The following is a 24,144-nucleotide window of genomic DNA, read 5'->3' on the forward strand; positions in this document are numbered from 1 at the left end:
TCTTTGCGGCCAAATGGGCAGGTGGGCCAGTTTTATTATATATTTGATATTTGATCTTGCAGGCCAAATAAAAATAGACTGTGGGGTCTTTCCCTGATTCTTGATACCAGAACTAGATGGCATACACCCCAAAACAACTCCTAAAACAGGAAAAATACTGTCACATACTAAACTTTACATGAATTGATGCTTAAGGTAATAACTGGGTTCATGTGTGAAAAGACAACTTGCTGCTAGTTTTAGCTCAGACATACCTTACACTTGCAGGTGGTGCAGGGAGACTTGGGCATGTGCCATGTGTCCCCACTGAGGCGAGTGACACCTGTGGGGTCTTTGCACGTCTGCCGAATGTCATAGGACAGGTTGTCGGCCAGGCAGGGGTCTGAGATGCAGCGCGGGCAACACTCACCCTCTGCAACTGCCGTGTACTCGCACGTCAATGTGGGACAGACTAGAGGCCAGCAGTCCACCTCCCCCTCCTGCAGAGACACAGACCGGTGAGGAAAAGTATAAAAATGAGGGAAAAGCTGCTGGGTTTTCAGAGTGGATGCTGTAACAGCTCACATGCTGATGTGTTGTCACATCTTACATTTCAGAGTTGGTAATTATCTCAGCCATCACATGCAGCTGAGCAGCAGATCAAAGGGACGAATTAGACGTCTCAGCTCTGAGCTTTATCTTCACAAAAAGATTCAGTTTTTTTGTTTCTTTTTTCTAAGATGTTCACACATTTGAGGATCTGATTCTAATGAATGGCATTTAGCTGTGCTAATAAAACACTTCTGATCTAAGTGAATATGTGAGACTTTCCTCCTACTGCCCTGCTGTCCAATCCTGGTCCCTGAGGAACGCCATCCTGTATGTTTTGTTTTTTTCCTGCTGCAACACACAGTGGTTAAATTACTTGCTCAGCATGATCTCAACTTCTGTAGAACGCTCTTTATTGTCCGTTGATTCAAACCGGATGTGTTGGAGCAGGGAAACATCTAAAAGATGCAGGATATTGTACCCCAGGGGCAACTATTTGACATCCACTGAACGTATGCTGTGTGAATGTACAGACCATGCAGCGGCACTGCTGGCAGCCGTACAGCCAAGTCGCTCCACTGTGGTAAAGTGTACGTCCACTCTGGTCCAGACACTGACTGCTGGGCCTGTTGTCACAGCTAGGACAGCAGAACAGGTCCTCACTGGCGTCTTTGCAGTCACAGGGTCTTCTCCTGCAGTATGTCTGTCCATCCTAAACAACAACAGTCACAACAGAAAAACAAATGATGAATAATGGATTATCATTGATCATCTGCACTGCTGTACTTCTGCCCTCAAAAATCAAATACATAACTTCAGACTCAACAACTATTGAAAAGTCATGTTTACTTACACAACCACGAGAAAAGTAACTATGGGATGTGTCTATATAAGGTGGGTGACTACAAATGCCTGCAATGAATTCTGGGTTGGGCTGCACAGTGGAGCAGTGGTTATCACTGTTGCCTTTCACCAAGTTGGTGCCAGGTTGAAATCCCGGCCTGGGGTCTTTCTGCATGGAGTTTGCATGTTCTCCCTGTGCACGTGTGGGTTCTCTGGGTACTCCGGCTTCCTCACACAGTTCAAAAATAGGGATATCATGTTTATTGGTCTCTCTAAAACTGTCCTCAGTTGTGCGTGTAAGTATGCATGGTTGTTTGTCCTGTGTGTCTCTGTGTTGCCCTGTGATGGTCTGGCAACCTGTCCAGGGTGAACCCCATGTGTTTGCCCAAAGACTACTGGATATAGGCACCAGACAGTGCTGGACTGACCATAGGGCATAGCGGGCAACTGCCCGCTGGGCCGACCCTTTCATCTTTTATGGGCCGGTGTCTGTTTTTTTTTTTTTTTTTTTTTTTTCCTGGCCTCTAGTTGTTGCGGACAACTTGCCTGCGCCGCCCCACGCGACGCCTCGTAAAAGTTGGTGGATTGGCCAATTGGTAATAATACACTCTGGGCTGGACCAATAGCCAGAGGTCTGATGCACCCGCCAGTTGTTTGTGAATCTCAGTAAACAGACAGACGAGCTTAACAAAATGGAGAACAAAAAACGGAAAGGAGAAGCGGAGAAAATTCGACTAAAAAAGAAACTGGCCCTTCAGGCTGATGCTGGCACATGTGTTAAAATCTCACAGTTGTTTGGTAGTGAAGGTTCAAGTAAAATCAATTTAGGAAGTGATGGAGCCTCAGCCCAGCGACAGGTTGGAGAAGAAAAGAGGGAGGAGGAGGAGAAACCCGAGCCGGTGTTGTGCCATAAATTGACTCGCTGCCAAAAAATGATTAGCCACCGCGGGATCGCGCACGGTTAGGCAATTGCATTTCTAGACAAAATTCCCCAGGATTTCGCCCTAAAACTCAGCATATCTAGCAATATGGACATTCAGAAAGCAAAGATAACCTCTTCCGGGACTTAAACAGATGTTTATCGCGGATATTAGTGTGGCAGTGTTTGTGGCACCCTGCGCGGGAGCACGAGGACGTGCTTGTGGAAAGAGGGAGGAAGATGTGGCAGTGTGAGCATCCACAATGTCCCGATAGATTATGCGCCCTGGCTGCTTGGCTAAGGAGATGTCCCTTTGGCTGACTGGTTAGAGCGTGTGACTTTCACCCGGGAGTCTGGGGATCGAAACCCGCCCGGGCACTCCTTTCTGCACCTTGCCACATTAGTTTTTCCAGTTCGGAAGTTGTTTTAAGTGTTGCTATTTGTCTTAAACGTTCACAATGAGGATATATTAATCCTTTTTGCAATATTTGCGATTGAAAGATGGTTTGTGCCACAAACTTTGTGGTAAGAACTGGCTTTCTTTATGTTACAGCCTTGATACTAAAAAAATAAATAAACAATGTAAAATGGCACCCTGTATTGAATGTAAACGTTGTATAAATGGAAATAAACAATTCTCCAGCGATTTAATTTTTCCCCCTTCCTTTCTTTAGTCCACTTGACATGGAGCCACAGTTAACTAGTTTGGGGCACATTTTTACTTGAAAAAAAGTATTTAAAATGATCAAGCTTTGGCTTTAATGACACTGTGTAGGTTACTATCTATACATTACGTTGCTCTATTTAAAAGTAACAAGATAAAAGCACTTCAGCACATAAAATTAAGATTGTCACTTGCCAAATAGACTACACCCTCCCGTTTACCTATAAGAAATGCCTCAAAATATCTTTAAATTCTTTATTGATGATTTAATTGTAGACAACTAAAATGGCATTTTACTTGCCAAAAAGTGATTGAATCGCTAAGATTTTCATGGAGGCTAAAATTGACCAAATAAGGGTTTTATGTATTATCTGTTGACGTTACTGTACTCATACTGCCTACTGTGTCATCAAAAACACCCCAAAAATGGCAACAAAAAAAAAAAAAAAAAAAAAGAAGATAATTTCCCTTGCCAATAATTGATTACAGTGTCCTGGTCACCTGTAAAGGGTTACATTTACCTAAATATTACTTTATTTATTATCTCTTGATGTTATTAGTGCCATCACAGGATGCCGGTGTCTTTCACATTCATAAACACCTCAAAAATGGCAACAAATGATCATTTCCCTTGCCAAAAATTGATTACAGTGTCCTGGTCACGTGTAAAGGGTTAAATTGACCTAAATATTACCTTATTTATTATCTCTTGATGTTATTAGTGCCATCACAGGATGCTGGGTGTCTTCCACATTCATAAACACAGAGTCCTGGTCACCCATAAAGGCTTAAATTGGCATAAATATTACTTCATGTATTATGATGCTGGGTGTGTTCCACAATCATATTCGAATAAACGTGAAAATATTCTGTCCGAATATCTGTTTCTTGTTATAAATATAACAGCTAGAAGGATTTACAGTTAAAATAGGAGAAACACGTGACTCCCCAGGAAGGGTCGTAACACCACTTGCCTCATGCACATAAGTGAACAAAACAAAGCAGCATGGAGACACTCCGTCTCCAACCACCTCTCAGGCAGCAGCCTGCACTCCCAAGTTCTACACGTCACCAGAACATAACCAACCGCAACACAATAAAAGTAGTGTTATACAAAATGGAAGGCCTGTAATGTTTATTCTCTTACAGTAACAACTTATCAATTTTTTGGAGGAATTTATTTGAGAATTTTTTGGTTTTTATTAATTGTGCAATAGAAAAGTAATCGCTAGATTAATCATCTAAATAGTCATTAGAATAGTCGACTATTCGATAAAATAATCGTCAGAATAATCATTTTAAAAATAATCAGTTACCCCCAACCCTACTTTTTAGAATACCAGGATAGGAAGGATGGTGTAGGTTTACGTTTATTAGATTGATACATAAATACTACCAATAAGAAAGTGTACGTTGGTGTGTGTCAGAAACAGCATAAGGCTTAATGTCTTTTCCAAAAAAAACAGGTGATGGGCCGGTCTCCAGTCAAAATGCCCGGGCTGAATTTTTGTCCCAGTCCAGCCCTGGCACCAGACCTCCACGACCCTGCATGGACAAGCAGGTAAAGGAAATGGCTGAATGGATGGAGTTCTGGGTCTGCCCCAGGATAAGTGGGACATGTCCAGAAAACCTACAAAAAAAGGTGACCTGAAGGAATTCTTATCAGATGCTAAAAATACCTCATTTACGGAAGTGTAAAGCCTGAGCCACACAGAAGACTGATGCGGCATGGAAGTGCCGCGGTTTTGGAAAGTCAAAATGTCTCACAGGAAGTGTCGCACCACTGAGTGATGCTTGTAAAGTTGTGGAATAGTCACAACATCACGCGGGACTTGAGAACAGGAAGAGGAAAGGGACTCTTTTGTTTTTACGTGACCAGACTTGCTGTCATGTTTTGTGAGACACAAATTCATCAAAAATGGGTACGTACGCTATTTAGTAGAATATTTTAAGATCAATAGTACTGCAGTTGTGCCATAAAACCTTTCTGCGTCGTAATGTCTGTTGTAAAGTACTCCACAATGCTGTAACAGCGGAAATAGAACTGGCGCCCATCTTCAGCGCCTCGGCACTTCCGGGGCGTGGCGTTGCGCTCCCCGTGTAGCCACTCTCAGTGACTATAATGGCTTCTTTGTAAAATAACATGGCGCGGGTCTTCTGTGTGCCCCTGGCTTAAGGGTTAGAATGCAGACAAACAAGTATATTGGGTTCATCAAATGTAGTCTCAGCTGCTTCCAAACTACAACATTCACAGCTAAACTCTTCTTGCAGAAAATTATCTGTAGGTCCATCCATCTTTTGTTTCATTCTACCACAAATAAAACTTTTCCTCTAGATATAACAGGAACATTAAACTATTTTCTGATAAAAAACAAACAATGGCCTTAGATAGGCAAAGTATTATGGACTCATAGTGAATTGGTTCCTATGAGCCAATAGATGAAATAAATCCAGAAAGTGGCCAGGTCATGTGGGACATATGATGCTTCTGCAACATTTGTGCTAATAAGGAACAAGCACGTTGTTATGGACTCTACTTTATCCACAAATGATCTAAATTAGTTTCTAAATTGTCTCCATATTTGATTTGTTCACAAATCCCTCCCAAAGGTGTCTCACGTTTCCCGTGCTACCTGACAGAATCTAAACAGAGAAGGTTTCCAGACACCTGCAACAACGCTGAGTATTTAGATGGGATTGTCTTTTGTGAATTCATCCTGAACTCAACATTATTAAAAATCGAACGAGATAAAAAATGAGATTCCATGACCAATTAAACTGGGAACACTGGTGAAAGTTTTGTCCTGTTTCTGAGAGCTTTAGCTATGATACGAGCTATATATGATACATTTTCTAAGAAATTTTAAAATCAAACAACCAACAAGTACTTAAGTTACAATATCAGAAATATGTTTTGTCAGTAAACCTGACATCACATGCAGCATTTTAACATTCACCAAAGACAAAGTCTTTAGCGTGCTGATCACCGACACAAAAGTGACAAAGTAGAAAAAAATATTTCTAATTTAACAGGAGCACTGAAACATTTGCAGGGGGCCCAGCTGCTTAACTGACGTTCTCTCTTCCAAACGGAGAAACGGCAGCAACTTCCCAGTCTTCTGTGGATTGCTAATGAATTCAAATCCCCAGCCTGAATCATCGTCCCAGTCCTCCACTGACTGTAAATGTTTCTGTTAGATAGGTGTCTCTGGAAAATATACGCATGTGTGTACATCCCTTTATCCTGATCCATTATTGATTATTGGATGCTTCCAAGGTTAGTTTCTTTACATGCTAATGTTTATTAGCGATCTTGCTATGCAGTCGCGCTACGACTACTCAAAATAAATTAACATTTTTGCATGATGTTTTTATACCATTAGGGACGATCTTAAAAGAGGTTACAGTTTGGAGTTGACCCAGATGCATATTTCTTTTAAGTATTTATTGGCTTTCCCTGATGGATGGTACATATGGATCATTTTAGAAGGTAGCTTACCAAGCTTACTAAGGTTTTAAAGTGCTACAGCAATTAAATTTTTTCAAAAAGCTAAACTATAGTCTCAGTAAGAATAAAATGTCACAGGAGTTTGGTAGCAGTGCTGTGGTGGGATCGAGTCAGACTGATCTTTAATCTTACGGTGACGCCAGCTCTGTCTGTACCTGGAGAAAACGTTATGACCCATTTTACTGAGCACAGATAGCACTGTCTGGCCCCAGGACGGTTTTGTTATAGAGATATAAAAATGTTACATAAAAAGGCTGTTAGGGAATGTATGACAGCCATAAAACCACTCTGCATGTCATTAAAAGGGCAGCGCAGAGCCACTGTTTTATTGATGCATATTGTCCTGCTATGGTAACTGCTCAGTTATGTGGTGCTATTTCCAGTGGCCTTGGTCTGTGGAGTTACGGCCCTCGGCATGATGGGAAAGTACTGCCAATTGTAACGTGCCAACAGGGTACATTTATGACAGCAGACTGCTAATTTTATCGCCAGCAGAAAGGCCCTTTCTGCATGCAAATGCAACAGTGTTGTTTTAACCAAACCAACAGTGGAGCTGCTTTATGACTTCATGACTCTCATGACAGAAACTTTATGGCAAATATTTGCTTTTTCAGCACAGTCATAAAGCTAAATGTTGGTCTTTTTTGGAATCGTTTCCATTATTCTAAATGTTTATTCAAAAGCATGCTGCATGAAATTATGGTGCAAGCTTAATCTGGAAACCATTTCACAGATTAAATTTCAGCCATTTGTGGATATTCTACTGGCAGAACTAGTAAGTTTAGAGGTTTTGACACACCCAGACAGGTACAGAATCCAGCGCATAGATCCAGAATTTTTTATGTTCTGTTATATTTGTGCCAGATGTGTTTCTGAGATGATACCTGTCATTTCTGCAATTGACAAAAAAAAAATAAATAAAAAAAACACATAATGCATGTTAATACCACATTTTAAGTGTTTTATATCAAACAAAGGCTATTTTTTATGGTTCTGAAGCATCATATCCTCCATATAAAACAGATTCAAATAGGCAAGATTTAGTGTGCTAGTAAAACATGAAATATCATTAAACACTTTGAAATAACACTGTAATAAATCCACTAAAATGCATCAAGGTAAGATTTCTGAAAACATAAAAAAGTAACACAACAGCTGAAATGCTGTGACTGTAAATTTTGGAGTTTATGAGCTGGATCACTGAAATCACAGCTCCCAGCTGTCTATTTATTCCAAATTTTTGTTTCATATATATCTCACTCTCTGAGCCTCCTGTACTCAAAGACAAATATGATCAATATCCGAGCTTCTTGCAGCTACAGTGCAGCACAGAAGACCATTAAGCCATCACAAATATTTCTCAGAAATATCTCGAGATGATAAATTGGTGTGAGGACCAGAAATACTACACATGATTTTTGTCAGTATCTCATAACTTTCTACAAGATATTGGCTAAATCAAGAATATTTTATCAGTTATGGTGTAGATTTAGATTGTGAATGGAAATAATGAGATTAGATCTTTAGATGTTTTGGGACTAACCATACTATCAAGATCATAATCAGTCTCTTTGCTTCCTGCCTGTCCACTCTGGTGCGTAAAGTAAATGCAGTCTAAAGTGCCACAAACACAATAAAGGCTACAGCACAACAGGAGGAATATCCCACATCCCTCTTACTCTAGAGTAAAACTGTTCTGGCATGTTGTGGCGCCCGGATCAACCATTCTGTCTGCTTCAACTGCCAGGACAGGACAGGTTAGAAAAGATCATAATCAGTCAGACATTATTGAGTATGGCTGAAACCAGACTGTTTCACACTGGAAGCATCAAGCGGGGTGGAATGTTTTACTCGCGAGGTTCAACATGGTCCATTACACACCGAGAGTGTCTTGGCCGCAGAACGGCTTCCTCGCTGGACTCTCAAGATCACAGATCCCTCGACACTTCAAAGATCATGGTTTGTTTATGCAATCTGTCATTAAACCAAAGAGAAGGAAATCACATTTGATATTGCTGTTTGATGTTATAGATCAGGGCTTCCCAATTTCTTTTTTTGAGGACCCCCTTGCTCATGTCCAAGACAAGCCAGGATCCCTAGCCCCAACTCCTACATGCGTACACACGTTAAATGTGATCATTTACCATCTTTATACAGACACACAGTTATAAATTATATATGGAGTTCTGATTATACTGTAGGGTGTGTTATTGGGAGTTTATAAATGTAATTTTTACAAATAAATTCTCGCTAACCTCACAATCTCAGCAAGGACAAAATTGTGGGGACCCCCTGTAATTTTGTGTGTGTAATTTTATCCCCCTTGGGGGTCCCGACCCCCAATTTGGGAACCCCTGTTATAGATTATGTTCCTCTCCACTGCCAGGATTAAAGCCATGACAAACACGCCGCTGCACTTCTGGAACGGTGCTGAGTAAATAAGCTGTTGGGTCACACGCAAGCTATGAAATTGTATTGCTGCAGTAATTTTATTTTGAAAATTATCGGGGATTTTACAATGAAACTGTGTGATTTCCTGTCTAGACCTATGTTAACTGCAGAAATTGGCACGTTGACACATTGGCTCATGGCAAAGATAGAACCCGATCCTATCTTTAGCGCCATGACAGGCCGCTTCTGGGACGCACCTGAAATTGCTGCATCGCGGCTGGTTTGAAAATCTCCATAGACTATATTGGACTCTATTTGAAGCTGCCACGTTCTGCTGTTGTTCCACGCTGCTGATGCTTTCAGTGTGAGACCAAGGAAGCTAAAACTGTTATTATTGTTGTTATTAATAACACCAGGAATCAGTTATTTTCAAAGAGCAATAACAATTGACAACTGCTGCATGGCCAGAGGTTTTGAGAAATACAAAAAGTCAGTCGCAAAGTTTGCTGCCTCCATTTTACAATGGACATTTGCATATTAGGTCAAGTTGGGCATTAACAGATCAATACAGTGACAAATGAATTTTGTGTTTTTAATATCTTACAGATAGTTTAAAGAGCAAGTCACCCCCTACCAGAGTATTACTCCACTCCCGCTTCCTGTTTGAGAAATCAACAAATGCTGTTGCCTAGCAGACCGAGAGGGTGGAGCCGCTAACAAATATATACACACACACACACAGGCTCACAATGACATTGTGACATCATATCATACCAGCTAATGTTTTAGGGTACCTCTTAGCCAATAGAGATGGCAGATTTAAATTCAACTGCAGTGCAGAGTTTTTACCTGACAACAGCACAACACGGACAGTTTTAGGCAGAAAATTTTTATTTTAACTAAAGTGCAAAACTATTGACTACATGTATCTGCAGTACAATTAGACACACATTTATATAGTTTATCAGGAAAAAAAACCAGTTGATTTGGGGGTGACTTGATCTTTAAGTAAAAAAACATTGGTATCAAAAACAAATCTAAATTAATGCAACCAAAGATGGACACCAATAAAAAAATCAAAACATGTAAATCTAAGTTGCCCACCTTTGGACCCCCATGTCCATGTACCCAAATGTCCAATTAGCACCAACTAGCACTATTTTCTGGGGTTCAGGTTTTTCTAATCGCGTTAAAGCTGTTATAGTAACTTTCCAAACAAGCTAGGATTTAAACGCAAACATCGTCATGGAACACTCACTCCTCCCCTCGGGTATCTTCCATGAGATGTTTCTGCCAAAACCGGAAAACACCAGTCGCTGCTTTCTAGGTCCAAACATCTTTTGTTGTCTGTCACTTCTGTAACATGACAAAATGGCCTGATTTTGAGATCCCACAGGTCAAATGCACAGCCAGGTCAACTTACCCTGGCTATGACACATCCTACAATCTTTTCCCCTCACAGAAGACTCGAAGTCTGCATGTAGTCCCTGTAATCAGAGCCTACTTCCTCACACCAGCTGGACTGCAGAGATAATAAATGATAAACAATAAACATTTTCTCCTCCAAGGTCCATCACAGAGGAACTCTTTTAAATTCCGTTATCCCAAGAGGAAAAAGAAAAGAAGATTTTATAATTAAAGATAATCATTAAATATTGCCATTTATAATTATAAAGTTAAAGTTAAAAGTTAAAGTCCCATTAGTTGTCACACACACTGATGTGTGTGCGAAATTTGTTCTCCGCATTTGACCCATCCCCTGGGGGAGCGGTGAGCTGCAGACACAGCCGCGCTCGGGAACCATTTGGTGGTTTAACCCCCCAATCCAACCCCTTAATGCTGATTGCCAAGCAGGGAGGCATTGGGTCCCATTTTTTCAAAGTCTTTGGTATGACCCGACCAGGAATCGAACCCTGATATCCCAGTCTCAGGGCGGACACTCTACCACTAGGCCACTGAACTGGTAAATAATGAGATGTTTCATTAATCTGTGCTCAATGATATGTTTAGTATGTTTATTTGACAAGGTCATAACATTTGCACTCACAAGTAAACACATGACACATACGTTAACCTTTTGCCCACATTCAGAGTCTCCATCACAGAGGGTTTGTCTATGTGATGCTTGGTAATGTCTTCAAACTCGTCAACCTGTGGCTGGTTAGTCAATCATAACATCAGTCCATTAAAACTAGCCAGCTCTGGTTTTCCCTCAGTTCAACTTTACACAAAACTGTTCGAACAGGGCAACAGTCGAGGGTTGTAGAGAAAAGCTCCAGACCGGCCATCTGAGGGAAACCCTCTTTAACCAAAAGGATTTTAGCACATTGTCAAAACCTTTTTCGCACCTGCGAAGCTGAAACAACAAGATAGTTTCCTGTAGAACAAAGCTGACTCAAAACTCCTTCAGAGTTATGTTTAAGACGCTTGGTTTCATCTATCGTTGTGACCCAGGGAGACATCCCAGGACTGATTTGGGCGCATCAAGGTTTTTCTACGAGCCAGGTGCAGTGGGGTCGTCGGCCCTGCAGTGGGGTCGTCGGCCCTGGGACATCTCGGATCCAACGGGGGTCTTACAGAACGGGTGAGGTAGACACAGTGAGATAACATCTGAATGTGGTTCTGATAATAACATCTTTACAGTTTATTTGCAAACCAAATTCTTTCCATCAAGAATTCAGCTCTGAGAACGGAGATTCTGAATGCAACATTCACACATAGGTTCCAGACAATGTTAGTTAGCCTCCACTCACAGTAAACAATAGTTTAAACCATTTGTCGAGTCTTAAGTATTTGTAAAATAAATTCTTACTTTGTTTATAAACCTGACTGTTTCTTGAATCAAAGCGAAGTGTGTACAATCCCTTAATAATTAAAAGAATCCTAGGATCTTTTAATTAATCATACTAAGGCCAAGCAGGGGATATTCTATTTATATAGAGTATCATAGCTTTGGTCATACGTGGTGCTAATAATAATAAATAGCTCTTAAGCAATTTACCCTCTATTATCATTACACTTCAAATAGTGTTTTTCTTTTTGAGACTCTGGTAGTTTGTCCTAAATGTAGCCCTGTCTGCAATTATTCAGGTTTGCAGTATAAAGAAAAAGAAAAGTTTACAGTTATAAACAAATAATAATAATAAAAAGGGGGGTAAAATATAAATAGTTGATAAAAGGTTTAAAAATCATATGCTTGGGTACCCATGTATTTCATTTACAGTTAGAGTCCAAGAAATAAAAGGTTTTCATGATTTAGAGTTCATTTACTGTGCAGAAGCAATATGTTTGAGTGTAACCTAAGTTGTCAGTTATCTTAATGTTGTATTGCCATTGGTTGTTGTGCTGACGAGCCAGTCATTGTCACTCTTCTCTGTTATGGGGGTGGGACTAGTAGTAAAGTTTGTGTGAATCGGCAGAGCGGACACAGACATTAAGTCCGATGAGAGAGATGTGGCAATGCGAACGTGGTGTGGATGTTTGCATCTAAGTATATCATTGAGGTCGACTACCCGTGGTCCTGATATGACTTATTTGTGATCTGCAAGAGGTAAATGAGACTGTGTGCCTTGACATTTGTACTGTAACTATTCGTTATAGTTGTAAAATGGCGTGATATGTGATACAAATTAACGGCTTGTTAGTTAGCGTAGCTTACCGCGTTATGTGCTGTGATACCATGTCAATGCTAAATCGTTATGTGGTAGCATTTGGTATTGTAGCTCAAACATTTTAATATGTTTAGAAGCTAAAGGATGCTCTGAAAGTCGAGGGAGAGAGAGGTTTCTGCCTGGATGGACCCTGCTGTTTTCTGGCCCCTGATTTGTCATTGCTACGGTTGAACAAGCTCCTAACGGCCCGTTTCTGATTTGCCCACTAACGGACTCATTGGACTCGTGAGTACTAACTGGAACTAACATGCACGTATTTTGTTTATTGCTCCGTTTGAGTGGAGCGGCCATCAGTTTTAGGCCTCACCGCACCCGAGCTTCGAATCAGGCCTGCAACAAGCACTGTGCTATAGGTGTAGTTTGGATAGGGTAAAGGTGTGTGTGAGAGTGTGGGCCCACTGTTACAAGTTTGATTAAATTGAGTAAGTGTGTATTTGTCATCAAAGGTATTTACAAAGGTTGAAATTCATTTTCGATTAAAGGTGTGAACGGTTGTAACCGAAATACCATTAGGCACCTAAGAAAGCTATATTGTTTTGAAAATCTTTTATTATAACCCATGCCGTCACCTTTACAGTGGTTTTGTTTGTTTATTTAAATTCAATTCATTTCATTTTATAAAAGTAAGTGTTTAATTTATTTGTTTCTGTGTTGTATAAATAAATACCCAGTGAGAGATTTGAATTTGGGTAAAATACAGTGTGGTGGTCCTTATTAACTAATTTTAGAGGGTGTCGGATACCGTTATCTATAGCACTACGAACCTAGGCCCAGTCTCATTGTACTGTATACTCTACCTTTACCATAGCTTTGTGGGACCAGGGTTACATAAAGTTGAAGTGGTAGCAGCCGGCTGTTTCTCAATTTCTGATTTTGACATTGAGGGAGAACCTCTCACACCAATGGTGTTCTGTTGTTGAATACATGAGTGTGTAATGAATGGACGACCCATGGAAGTACGAAAGTGCGGCGGTTCGACAACACGGACAACTGGATGGTCTAATAGTTGCTTTTGAGGTTTTCAGACAAACATATTTATAGCTATGCTATGTTAGAATGTTGTTAAGAGGCATGAAAAAATGTTTTAAGCTAATTTGTTTTCTGATTTTGCCATTGCAGCTTTAAACTGGATGAGTCAAAGCGTCGTTTTTCTTTCTAATCAAAGCACAGATGGGAGATTTTTTTTCCCACTTAAAGGCCCATAAGATAGGAAATAGGGATGAGCCGGATATTCGTTTCAGACGAGTATCCGGTACGGATAAAGCATTTTTGACGAGTACGAGCATGGAACGAGTAAAACTGGTAAATATCTGTAATCGTGCTGAAGGAAAATCCTCATTGGGTAACTGACTGTCTTCACGCTCGGTGATTGGCCAGTAAAATAGAGAGCCCGCCCCTCCCTACACACAAAACTGCAGGCGGGAGCTCACAGCTCAGTGCACGTCCGGTTCATCCACGCACACACACACACACACACACACACACACACACACACACACACACACACACACACACACACACACACACACACACACACACACACACACACACACACACACACACAGACAGTAACGGATCTCTCTGTGCTTGCTTCACTGTTCACGTTTCTTCAGTTCTCCCTATGTTTTCTTCAGTTTGCTTCTTTTTAAAGTTATTTCAAGTTATTTTTTTCGTAACGTACGTGGTGCACTTGACAGCTGAAAACGGCTCGTGCTGCGTCAGTCACTGCTTCCGCTCCAGTCGGGGTTCTTTTTCCCCTTTCTCTCTCTCTCTCTCTCTCTCTCCTCTTCCTGAGGAGGATCCACTCCCTCTTTCCTATTCACTCTCTCTCTTTCTTTACATTTTTAATCACAATTGTCCATTTTTTGCTCATTTTAAATATATTTTAATCATTTTTCTAAATTATTTTTTCTATTTTACATGTTTTGTTTTTGTGAAGCGCCCTGTGGTTTTTATCATGAGAGGAGCTATAGAAAAGATCTTTTCTTCTCTCTCTCTCTTAATTCATGCACTTAAATATTAATGTTCTGATATAATTGAAAAACTTGTTCTATAATAGTTTCTTTACTATTGTGATCAAAAACATTTAATCTCAACTCTGAGGCTGCTCTGTAAATAGTTTTCAAACAAACAATACACATAGCAACTTCTGATCAGACTTAAAATAACGTATTGATGTAAACCACACCCACTTCCGGTTAAACTACACCCACTTCTGGGTTAGGCCACGCCCACTCCGAGTACAGATACAGATACAGATCATTTAGATGGTTGAACAGATACAGATACATATACAGGTAGTGGTGTACTCGCTCATCCCTAATAGGAAATGTCCCTCTCAGTTAGACAGCAGAGGCTCAGGGTCTTCAAACTCTAACATAAGCGGTTACACAGTAAGAAGTGCAGAAGTTTTAGTAAATCAAAACACATGATGGGAGGAGAAAGTTGACATGACATTGTTATATTAGGGAACAAAAACAATCATTTAACAAGGATTTATTTCAGATTTTGTTTTAGGAAGTTTATGTACAAAGATTCTGACTATGAAGATAATGGAAAACTCAATACTTACTGGAATTTGCTTTGCCACTGTGCAAAAGATGCATAGGCACCTCCTAGTTCTGACACAGACAATACCTTTTACTTTCAGTCAGAGAAGGTTTTGTCCAAATAACAGCGTGGGAATGAAGGATTATTATATGAAGGGGTTAATATTGTAAATTTGTTTATATTTGTTGGTGGAAGAACAATTACACTAAAGGAATATGGATATGAATCCTTCTTTTCTACCAGTGTGAAAACAACTTGGGTGTTTTAACCATGAGGTGATGGCCATCTGTAGAAACAATTTCTCTCTTTGACAAAGTTTTTTTTTTTACTGTCTTTTGTTATTGAGATCCCGACGCATGTACATTACCCAAATAGGTCCAATTAGCATTGAAGCACACATTCAGTTTGAGAGCTAATGTGTATTTTTTCCTCTTCCATTCTCCTTCGATACATAAAACAACCTAAAACTGCTTATTTTTAAACATTCAACAAAAAGACAACATTTATTTCACATCCTGTACCTCAAGAACCAACGATAATTTGATGTAATTATCACTGTGAGTGTGTGTTTGTATGTGTGTGTGTGTGTGTGTGTTTCTCTTCTTTACCTTGCAGGAGCATATAGCACAGCGGTCAAAGCTGGGTTTCCAGTCTTCTCCATTGCGTCTTACTACTTCTTCCTGCGGGCAGTTGCTGCTGCAGCCTGGACCAGATGTGCACATGCAATCATATCCTCCGAGGAGATTCACACACACGCTGTCATTCCAGCAGGTGTGTGTCTGCAAACTGCACTCATCAACGTCTGGAATACAAAAGAAGGGCATAGAAGAGCTCACAAAAAGTTCATACAACAAGTTTTTAGGAATTACCTTCAGTGGCTATCAAACATCTGTGTATGTGTAAGGAGTCTGAAGAACTTGTGGTCACGGTTTCAAACATCTTACATTTTGCTTCTTTGTGAGAGATTATGACCAATTACACAAAACTGATTAGGTGGAGACCTGATATGCTTAAATACAGATTAGGGCAGTAAGTACAACATACCAATAAATATAGAATTCATAGGGTAGCCCCCAAACAGGAAAGGGGCTGGGTGTGCACCACTCTGTGGTGGTAGTGCAGCAGCTCCTTCATCAACACTCCTGGACACTGAAGATATTGGTTTTAGTCCCATCAGACGGAGGAAAGAATATTTTGATGCTGTCTTAAGTTATGGTAGCTTGAAAAGTTGTGCTTCAGATTTATGATTCAAATTGTCTAAATTATCCAGTCTTCTCATTTAAATCACAACAATCTGGATTTGGTGCACTTACCTGTTAAGTGTGATGGTGTTGGAGGGTACGGACATGCAAAAAGAAAGAAAAAACCTTTTCCTCCACTTGCAATGTTCAACTTTGCACTTTACATTTTTGTGTGTGGCCATTTGATGTTAATTTTTTCCCCTTTTTCTTCATATCACTGTGCTGCCTTGGAAAGTACAAGATGTGATGTTTATAATTATCGCAATGCACAAATGAATATTTCAGCCCCCAAGTTATTCGATCATTCTACTATTTTAACTGTCTGGTTTAAGAGCAGCAGTGAAATTTCAGTCGGACCGGGAGTTAGAGGCCTCTGGCTTTGTAGAAATCTTTTTGTTTAATGTTTGAACCTGTTCACACAAATGAATAGTGCATTGCTTCTCTGTATGTTTATGTTTATGTGCTTAGCAGACGCTTTTACCCAAAGCGACTTACAATTTTTTTTTAACCTATAGGGCATGTTGTGATCTGTGGGGGAAACCGGAGTACCCGGAGAAAACCCACGCATGCATGGGGAGAACATGCAACTCCACGCAGAAAGGCCGCAGCCGAGTTTCGAACCTGCAACCTTCGTGTTGCGAGGCAACAGTGCTAACCACTGCGTCACCATGCAGCCCCTGTATGGTGTAACATGTGCCACATCTGCTGCTGAGATGCAAAGGGATGCAGAAGGGTCCGGTGCTGAGTCAAAACAACCCGGAGGAGTTTTACTCTCGCATGGCAATAATTTTGTTTCCAACTTCATTATTTATTCATACTTGTATAACTTTTTTGCACACTGCATGCTTTATAATTCATTTCATCGCATAATTATAATTAAAAATCATCTGGAATACGTGGCTAAACTGTCTAAATCAGGTCTGAACAAATTCAGTAATCCAAACATTGTGCTATCCTGCTCATCTTTTACACGTTTTAAGTAAAGTAGGATTCTGCATGTATTGAATCAGCAACGTCTTACTCTACATGAATTATTCTTTGCATTTATGTCTACATCATCCATCATGTTTGTTATATGTTTGAATAGATTGATTCAGCAGGAATTATCAAGGTTAAGGTAAATCAGCTTTTATTTTTTCCCTGCCTCCAACCCACTAAAATTACTAACCAACACAGAAAGGGTGGATGGCATTTTCATCCACTTTTCATATGCCCTGGGGGGCCAAAAAATATGTTTTTACCTTTTACTGAGTCATGGCATTTAACTCTCTTCATCCTCGCTAAATGTGAGTTGTTCAGAGAGAAAAAGACCAAAGTCCTTTTGACAGCAGCTCTGGCCTCCCCTGCTAGCAGCAGCTGCTGACAATGATCACACCCAAAAGACACTCACAGCACGCTACTGGTGCTGCATTAACCGAGGCCAGAGCAGAAACTATGAAACTCAGTAAAAAAAAAAAAAAAAGGAAAAAAAAGAATAAAAGTTGGTTTTGTTGTTATTCTTTTTTAAACTTATTTATTTCTTACATAATACGGGTCTTCACATGCTTAAGCTGTTTTATCATCTGGTTCCCTACTGATACTGCACGCTTAATTTGTCCTGCTTGATTCCCATCAGGCAATCCAGAGTTTAATCTTCTGTATAGTAACCAATTTAGCGCATGTCAGGCTGAGCAAAACGCTATCAAACCAGTTTCAGCTATTCTAAGCCATTTTTTGTCACTTTCAGGAGTGAATGTGCTTAATGCTGTTATTGTAAGCAGATACACCAAAGGTATAAAATAAAAACAATCAACAATGGCAGGAAAATATGCAAATAATCACCAAAGTTTTGCTCTGATATTTGAGATTTTACAGGAAGGAGCATCAGACATCCCAGTTTGACTCAGATACTCGCCTCTTCACAAGCCTACAAAGCTCTCTGAGTCTGCAACATGCATGAGCTCAAATATGCATCCAGTTCTATAAATAAGCATCTCATACAACTGACACTGCCATTACCAATTGAATGAGCAAGCAGACTGGGAAGAATATGAGCAGGGAGTCAACCTTTAAATTTGGGAGATTTTGACTTTTATTTATTTTATTTCCTTATGAAAAACACTCCAAATAGTTTTTGACTTCATGGATGCTTTTTCCTGTCTCAGCTCCAGCTTCTCGTCAGGTCTAAGCCATCACAAACAGCTGGATTTAACAGGTTTGCTTCATCAGGCACTGCTCCTCCCTATTCATGTGGTATTGAACCTGGAACCCTCCTCCCCTGGACTGTAAAAACTAACATCCAGTCCCTCCTGTAGCTAGCACATGATCTAATCTCCATAGTTGTGAAGAACTTCTTTTTTTATCTAATCTGCACTTTTGATAATGCCTAAAATCCAAATGTTTATTTTTTGTGTGGGTTCGAGGTACAGAAATTTGTCAGTCATCACAAAGAACAGTTTAATCTGCGTAAATGGTTAGAATTCATTTTCAGGAGCCCCAAAAAACCAAGCCAGATTCTGACTGATTTCACCAGTGGCAGGTAGTCATGGTCAGCAAAGCCTTTTCTGCTGGCCTAAACATCATCAGAATCACTAACCTAAATCTACAACCTAATTAATTATTTTTGTTTAATTAAAGGGGCATAATGGAAGTTTAACAGCCAAAACATGTATAGAAATAATAAATTTCTTCTTAATACATTATCCTGCAATGCCCTGGTCCTGTAGAATGAGCCCTGGCATTTTTACTGTGATTGCCTATTTTTCTGTAAAATCACAGAAAAAGAGAGCGGCTCGGGTCGAGCGGGCTGCTTCATGCGCGTTCACGCTCAGGCAGAGCCCTCCGAATCGTTCTTTGAACGTTGTTTCAGCTATCATCAAGGATATAAATGTTACAGATACATAGGACATCACTGGCACTTTAGCTCGCATAGTAAAACGTTGAACATTCCGGCAGAAGACCCGGGTCCAATTCTGGATGTGAACATAGCTGTTTTAGAGTTTATTTTTTACAGTAATGGTATATTTTTTTACAGTAAGATGCCCAAATTTTAATTTGAGACTCGCTGAACGGCATTGAATTCACAGATAAAAATGACGTGGGTTCAATTTTCATTTTGGAACAATTTTTCAAGCAAGGGAATGGAATGATCTGAGCATGCCGGAGGACTGACCCATCTTAAACCTTTGTCGGCTGTGCTGAAGAGAAAGGTACAGAACCAAATTATTTAATTAATTAGCTGCACGTTCTCCTGTCCTCCGTCCTCCGGACCACACACACACACACACACACACAGGGCGGTCTCAGCTGTTATCTTCGTTAAGGAGTGTGCACGTACAGCATGCGCGCCTCGTGCACGAGCCTACTATTGAAGCTGCCGTTACGCTTTTGGCCTGAGGGGGTAATCGCAAGCATAAAAATTCAAAACTCCGTAAAGTCCCTTTAAACCAATTTACTTCAAAAGGTGTAACGTACTGACCCTAATACAAGGACGATCCTGATTATAAGACGACCCCTTTCCAAGACAAAAAGAAAATCACTTTTAAAATAAACTATTTTTATTGAAAATTTGAGAACAAATACTGAACAAAAATACTATTTTAATACAAATCAGAACTTTGTTGACATGTGAAAAAGTCATATGAGGCTTTTATTCACAGACAACCTCTGCTTCGCTGTACTCAGTCCCTCTCATGCTGCTGGTGTTCCATCAAATTGCTACATCTGCTGACTAATCACAGAACGTCATCCTCATTGCCATCCAAGGCATCCATGAATGCAATGTTTGATGCCTTTGCTGAATTGACCACTGGCATCTTAATATTAGCATAACTCTTATAGCTTGTTAACTTGCTCCACTTTCGGTCCACTCTGCTTCGGATCTCTCGTCTCCATTTTTTTTCTCCTGTTGAGAACATACAGCCTGGCGCTGTCTGCTGTTATGGGGTGTAAAGACCCCAGACAAATATCAGCATGTGTGAATCCTTAGACCCCAATTTTAAGATGACCCCACATTTAAAAATGATTTTCAATTTTAAAAATCTTGTCCTTTATTTGGATAAATTCAGTATTTTCTTTTTTTGGGAAGTTTTTCATGGCTGCTTTGCACCCATCACACATCTGTGGATTTTCAGTGTTGCCAGGGGAAGTGCAGACCCTCTTTAGTATGTCAAAAAGACTGATGTATTAGCCAATCAGCTTTCATATTCAAATACATTTAAGAAACAAGATAAGTCAACAAAATAGCAATGACTAAGACTATCAAAACCAAAGTGTTGCAATCAGACTGTAGGGGTTTAAAGTGTCTAAATTTAAACAAATTTAGTTCAAAGAAAATAGGACTGAATCACAATAATTTGTTGGCGTTGCAGAGGGCAGAAGCAGGTGGAGTTATTCTGAGCAGTATAAAAACAAACTGTCTGCACTGATTCAGCCCAATGGAGCTGATTGATTGGACTGTACTTCACAGTGCAAATGGACATGGTCTGTAAAAGCTCTCCAGGGGCTTTTGAAGGTATATAAATGGACCATTCTGTGATGACTGAGTCAATTACAGGATCAAGCTGCATTTTACTTCCCAATAACAAAACTAAAGATTGAAGAACCCCCCCACCCCCCAAAACACACACGCGCGCACACACACACACACACACACACACACACACACACACACACACACACACACACACACACACACACACACACACAGAAGTATTAGAAATAAGTACACTCTTTTTAAAGAAAAGGTTCACTGAGAAACCCTTTTTCATTATTTTTGAAAATGATCAGTCACTCTGAGTTTAAGATGTAGGCTGAATCCTTCAGCAGCCTCTGATAGAAAATACATAGAAAAATCATTGGTTCAGAAAAGTCTGACAGACATCACTCTGTCACTTAAAATTCATGGATTCACCCATCTTGAGTTGCGCTGAGGAAGGCTGTTGTTGGTTTAGTGACCAGGAAACAGCAGAGAGTGTCCCAACCAGTAGAAGTTAACTGGTAGCGTTAGCAACTCCATCACACACCAGAACCCCTCCAGACTTGAGTTAATTGTGGAGATAAAGGATCAACATTGTATCAGCTGTGGTCAAAGCTTTAACACAACAAACTGAAGAGAAAGACTGAGACATACTGTACCAGCCTAAAATGCCAAACAGTTGAAACTAAAAAAAAAAGATCATTGTGTAAAAGTGTATTTGTTTCAGTAATTCTACTATAAAATATTTAATCTGAGTTGCCTCTCTAAAAACTCAAAGTCGCAGTCCAGTAAGAGAAAATAAAACACTAAAACAAACAGAGGAATACTTTTTACAGTTAATGATTACAACTTAGACTGAGAGACCATCTAAAGTCTCAGGAACCTTTTGCAGCTGTTTTGTATTCACTAGCTGATTAGAGTGTGACAAATTGAGTCTAGAATATTGAACCATTCACAATATCTGTGATTTTGGACTTGGGGTTTTCATTAGCTGTAAGCCTCACAATCATAACAACTAAAGGCTGAAGTATCTGGCTTTAACGAATCTATTACATATATTAGTTTTACCTTCACTGTAGCGGCTCGTAGGCTCTGGAATGCACCGCCAATGAGCATTTGGTCAGCCTCTTCACTGTCTGGCTTTAAATCTCTTTTAAAAACCTATATTTATGATTTGGCTTTTTCTGCATAAGAGTCTTTTTAGTGTTTTTTAGTGTTAGTTCTTAAGCTTTGGTCTTTATGCATTTTTACGTTGTGTATTGTTTTTAATGTATTTAATTTCTGTGAAGCACTTTGGTCAGCTTCATGCTGTTGTACGATGCTATACAAATAAAGCTGCCTTGTCTTGCTTTTGAATAGCCCATTTTTGTATAGCACCTTCTTAGGGTTCTACAACCCCCAAGGTGCTGCACAACACAATCGGTCTTTCACACATTCACAAACACATTCACACGCTAATTGGGATGAGCTACAATGTAGCCACAGCTGACAGAGGCGAGATCTTCTGAACACTGGCGCCATCGGTCCCTCCCACCTCCGCCTATGGTCCAGCGTGTATACTCCCTCGTCCCTGTTTATGGTCCTGGGTCCACATCTCCTTATCTCAATCAGTTCATGAGACTTGGTGATCAACGGAGAAGGCACGAGCAGTAGAGAGAGAGATAACACAGAAATAACACCAACAGCATCGGCGGTTGCTCTGACGAAGGTGGTAATAGACGTTGAAACATGTCAGCAAAGGTAAAAACAAGCAGTTTTGGCTCAGTGAAGAACCACAAATAATTATAGCTGTGTTTCCACTATAGGCATTCCGGGAATTTCTGGGAGGGGGGAAACTGACTGAGGGATACGATGGCTTGGTCCTCACAGCTCTCGTGTCTCCTTCAACATTGAGTGATGTCACTGATCAAAATGCATTGATTGACATTAATAACATGAGAAATGTTTTACTATGTCAAAGTATGTCATAGTTTAACAAATTTGGGAGACTGGGAAAGCAGCTGTATCATGTAAAGTGTGGTGTTCACTGACCAAAAGAAGAATCATATTTTTTATTTTTTTAACCACAAAGCCCCACAAATTATGTTGTGGAGGGATTTCTCCTGCATTTCTTGGCTTTGGGAGTTTAAAAACTGATTTTGAAGCAGCGTGAAGCCTGTTTATTTTCCTTTCCTTCCATTCTGCTTCAACAGGAATCTTCTAGTGTTACAAATCCGGTTGCTTTGGTGATATCATTTCCTTCTGAGTTTCAACCAATCAGCATGAGTTGACCACAAGTCGTGCTCAGCAACTCTATCGGGCCATTCTGAGCTACCCCAGACCAGGTACTCTGTTGGTTCTTTTCGGCTGGCCCGGTGAAATGGAGACACACGCATGCCGTGAAGTTCCGATAAAATTTCCCGGAAGTTCCGATAGTAGAAACAGGCCTATCAGCAGAGTGGAGATCGGGACCTGGACTTAATCAAACTGCATCATATTGTGAAGAGCTCACAGACAGTGACGGGGATTCTTTGGGGAACATGGTGATTACTTTCTTTACCGACAAAGATGTCCCTAAAACACTAATGCTTGCTGTCCACCACCTTAAAAACTTTAAAATGCTAAATCACCATAATAATTACATTAGCAAATAAAAAGCATATTTTATTCTTAACTTTCAATGTCAAATAATTTGTATATTACAAATTCAACCCCCTTCCTAAAGGTTAGCAAATTCGAAAATGATGGAAAAAAAAACACTGAGGCAACAGAAAAATGCTTTGTACCTTAACACATTTTTAGCAGCTCTGACCCAGTTTGTTCACTCTATAGAAAGCCTGGATAGTCTATGTAGTTTCTGTTCTTCAGTAGAGACTGATAAGACGTCTGCAGCAGCCAGACCAACCCTGGGTGGACATAAAATTTGGAAAACACTTGTCATACCAGAACCAGCAATACGCCGTGACACTGCTGAATGTGCACTCTAATTGGCTGCTCTATCAAATCTTCTAGAGAAGGAAGAGGAAGAAAAACAGCTCAGCCAAGAATTTATTGTGCCCCGGACAGACAATTTGCATACGTTAAATGAAATCCCATCAGCTAGTCAGACATACTGTACCATTAGTAGTAAAGGAATAATGCTCTTCATGCTACATTCACCACATTTAGCCACAAGCTGCCACTCGCAGATGAAGCACACTCTCACATCCAGGCTGCAAGTAACAGGGTTGGAAGTGAACACAAAAGCCCTTCGGATAAACCCGCTGAGCAGCGGCAGCCATATGTGAAACTTTCCCTCACACCCAAATGTGCCGTTACACATGAAAGCACTAAGCCTATGTTGGAACATGACAATGTGAGCACACACACACACACACACACACACACACACACA

At 40.2% G+C, this 24,144-nt stretch overlaps 1 protein-coding gene across 1 annotated transcript in view; it reads right to left on the bottom strand.

Annotated features, from left to right (window-relative positions):
• The window catches only part of LOC107381817 (protein kinase C-binding protein NELL1), a 517,506-nt gene that overhangs the window by 10,902 nt on the left and 482,460 nt on the right, over nucleotides 1-24,144 (bottom strand). The window contains exons 17-19 of the mRNA XM_015953703.3: nucleotides 15,683-15,876; nucleotides 1,064-1,240; nucleotides 255-479 (exon numbers count right to left, since the gene is read on the bottom strand). Coding sequence (XP_015809189.3) covers nucleotides 255-479; nucleotides 1,064-1,240; nucleotides 15,683-15,876 — 596 coding nt within the window. The remainder of the gene's footprint in view (nucleotides 1-254; nucleotides 480-1,063; nucleotides 1,241-15,682; nucleotides 15,877-24,144) is intronic.

Source organism: Nothobranchius furzeri, chromosome 9 (genome assembly GCF_043380555.1).
Source record: "Nothobranchius furzeri strain GRZ-AD chromosome 9, NfurGRZ-RIMD1, whole genome shotgun sequence".
NCBI lineage: Eukaryota > Metazoa > Chordata > Actinopteri > Cyprinodontiformes > Nothobranchiidae > Nothobranchius > Nothobranchius furzeri.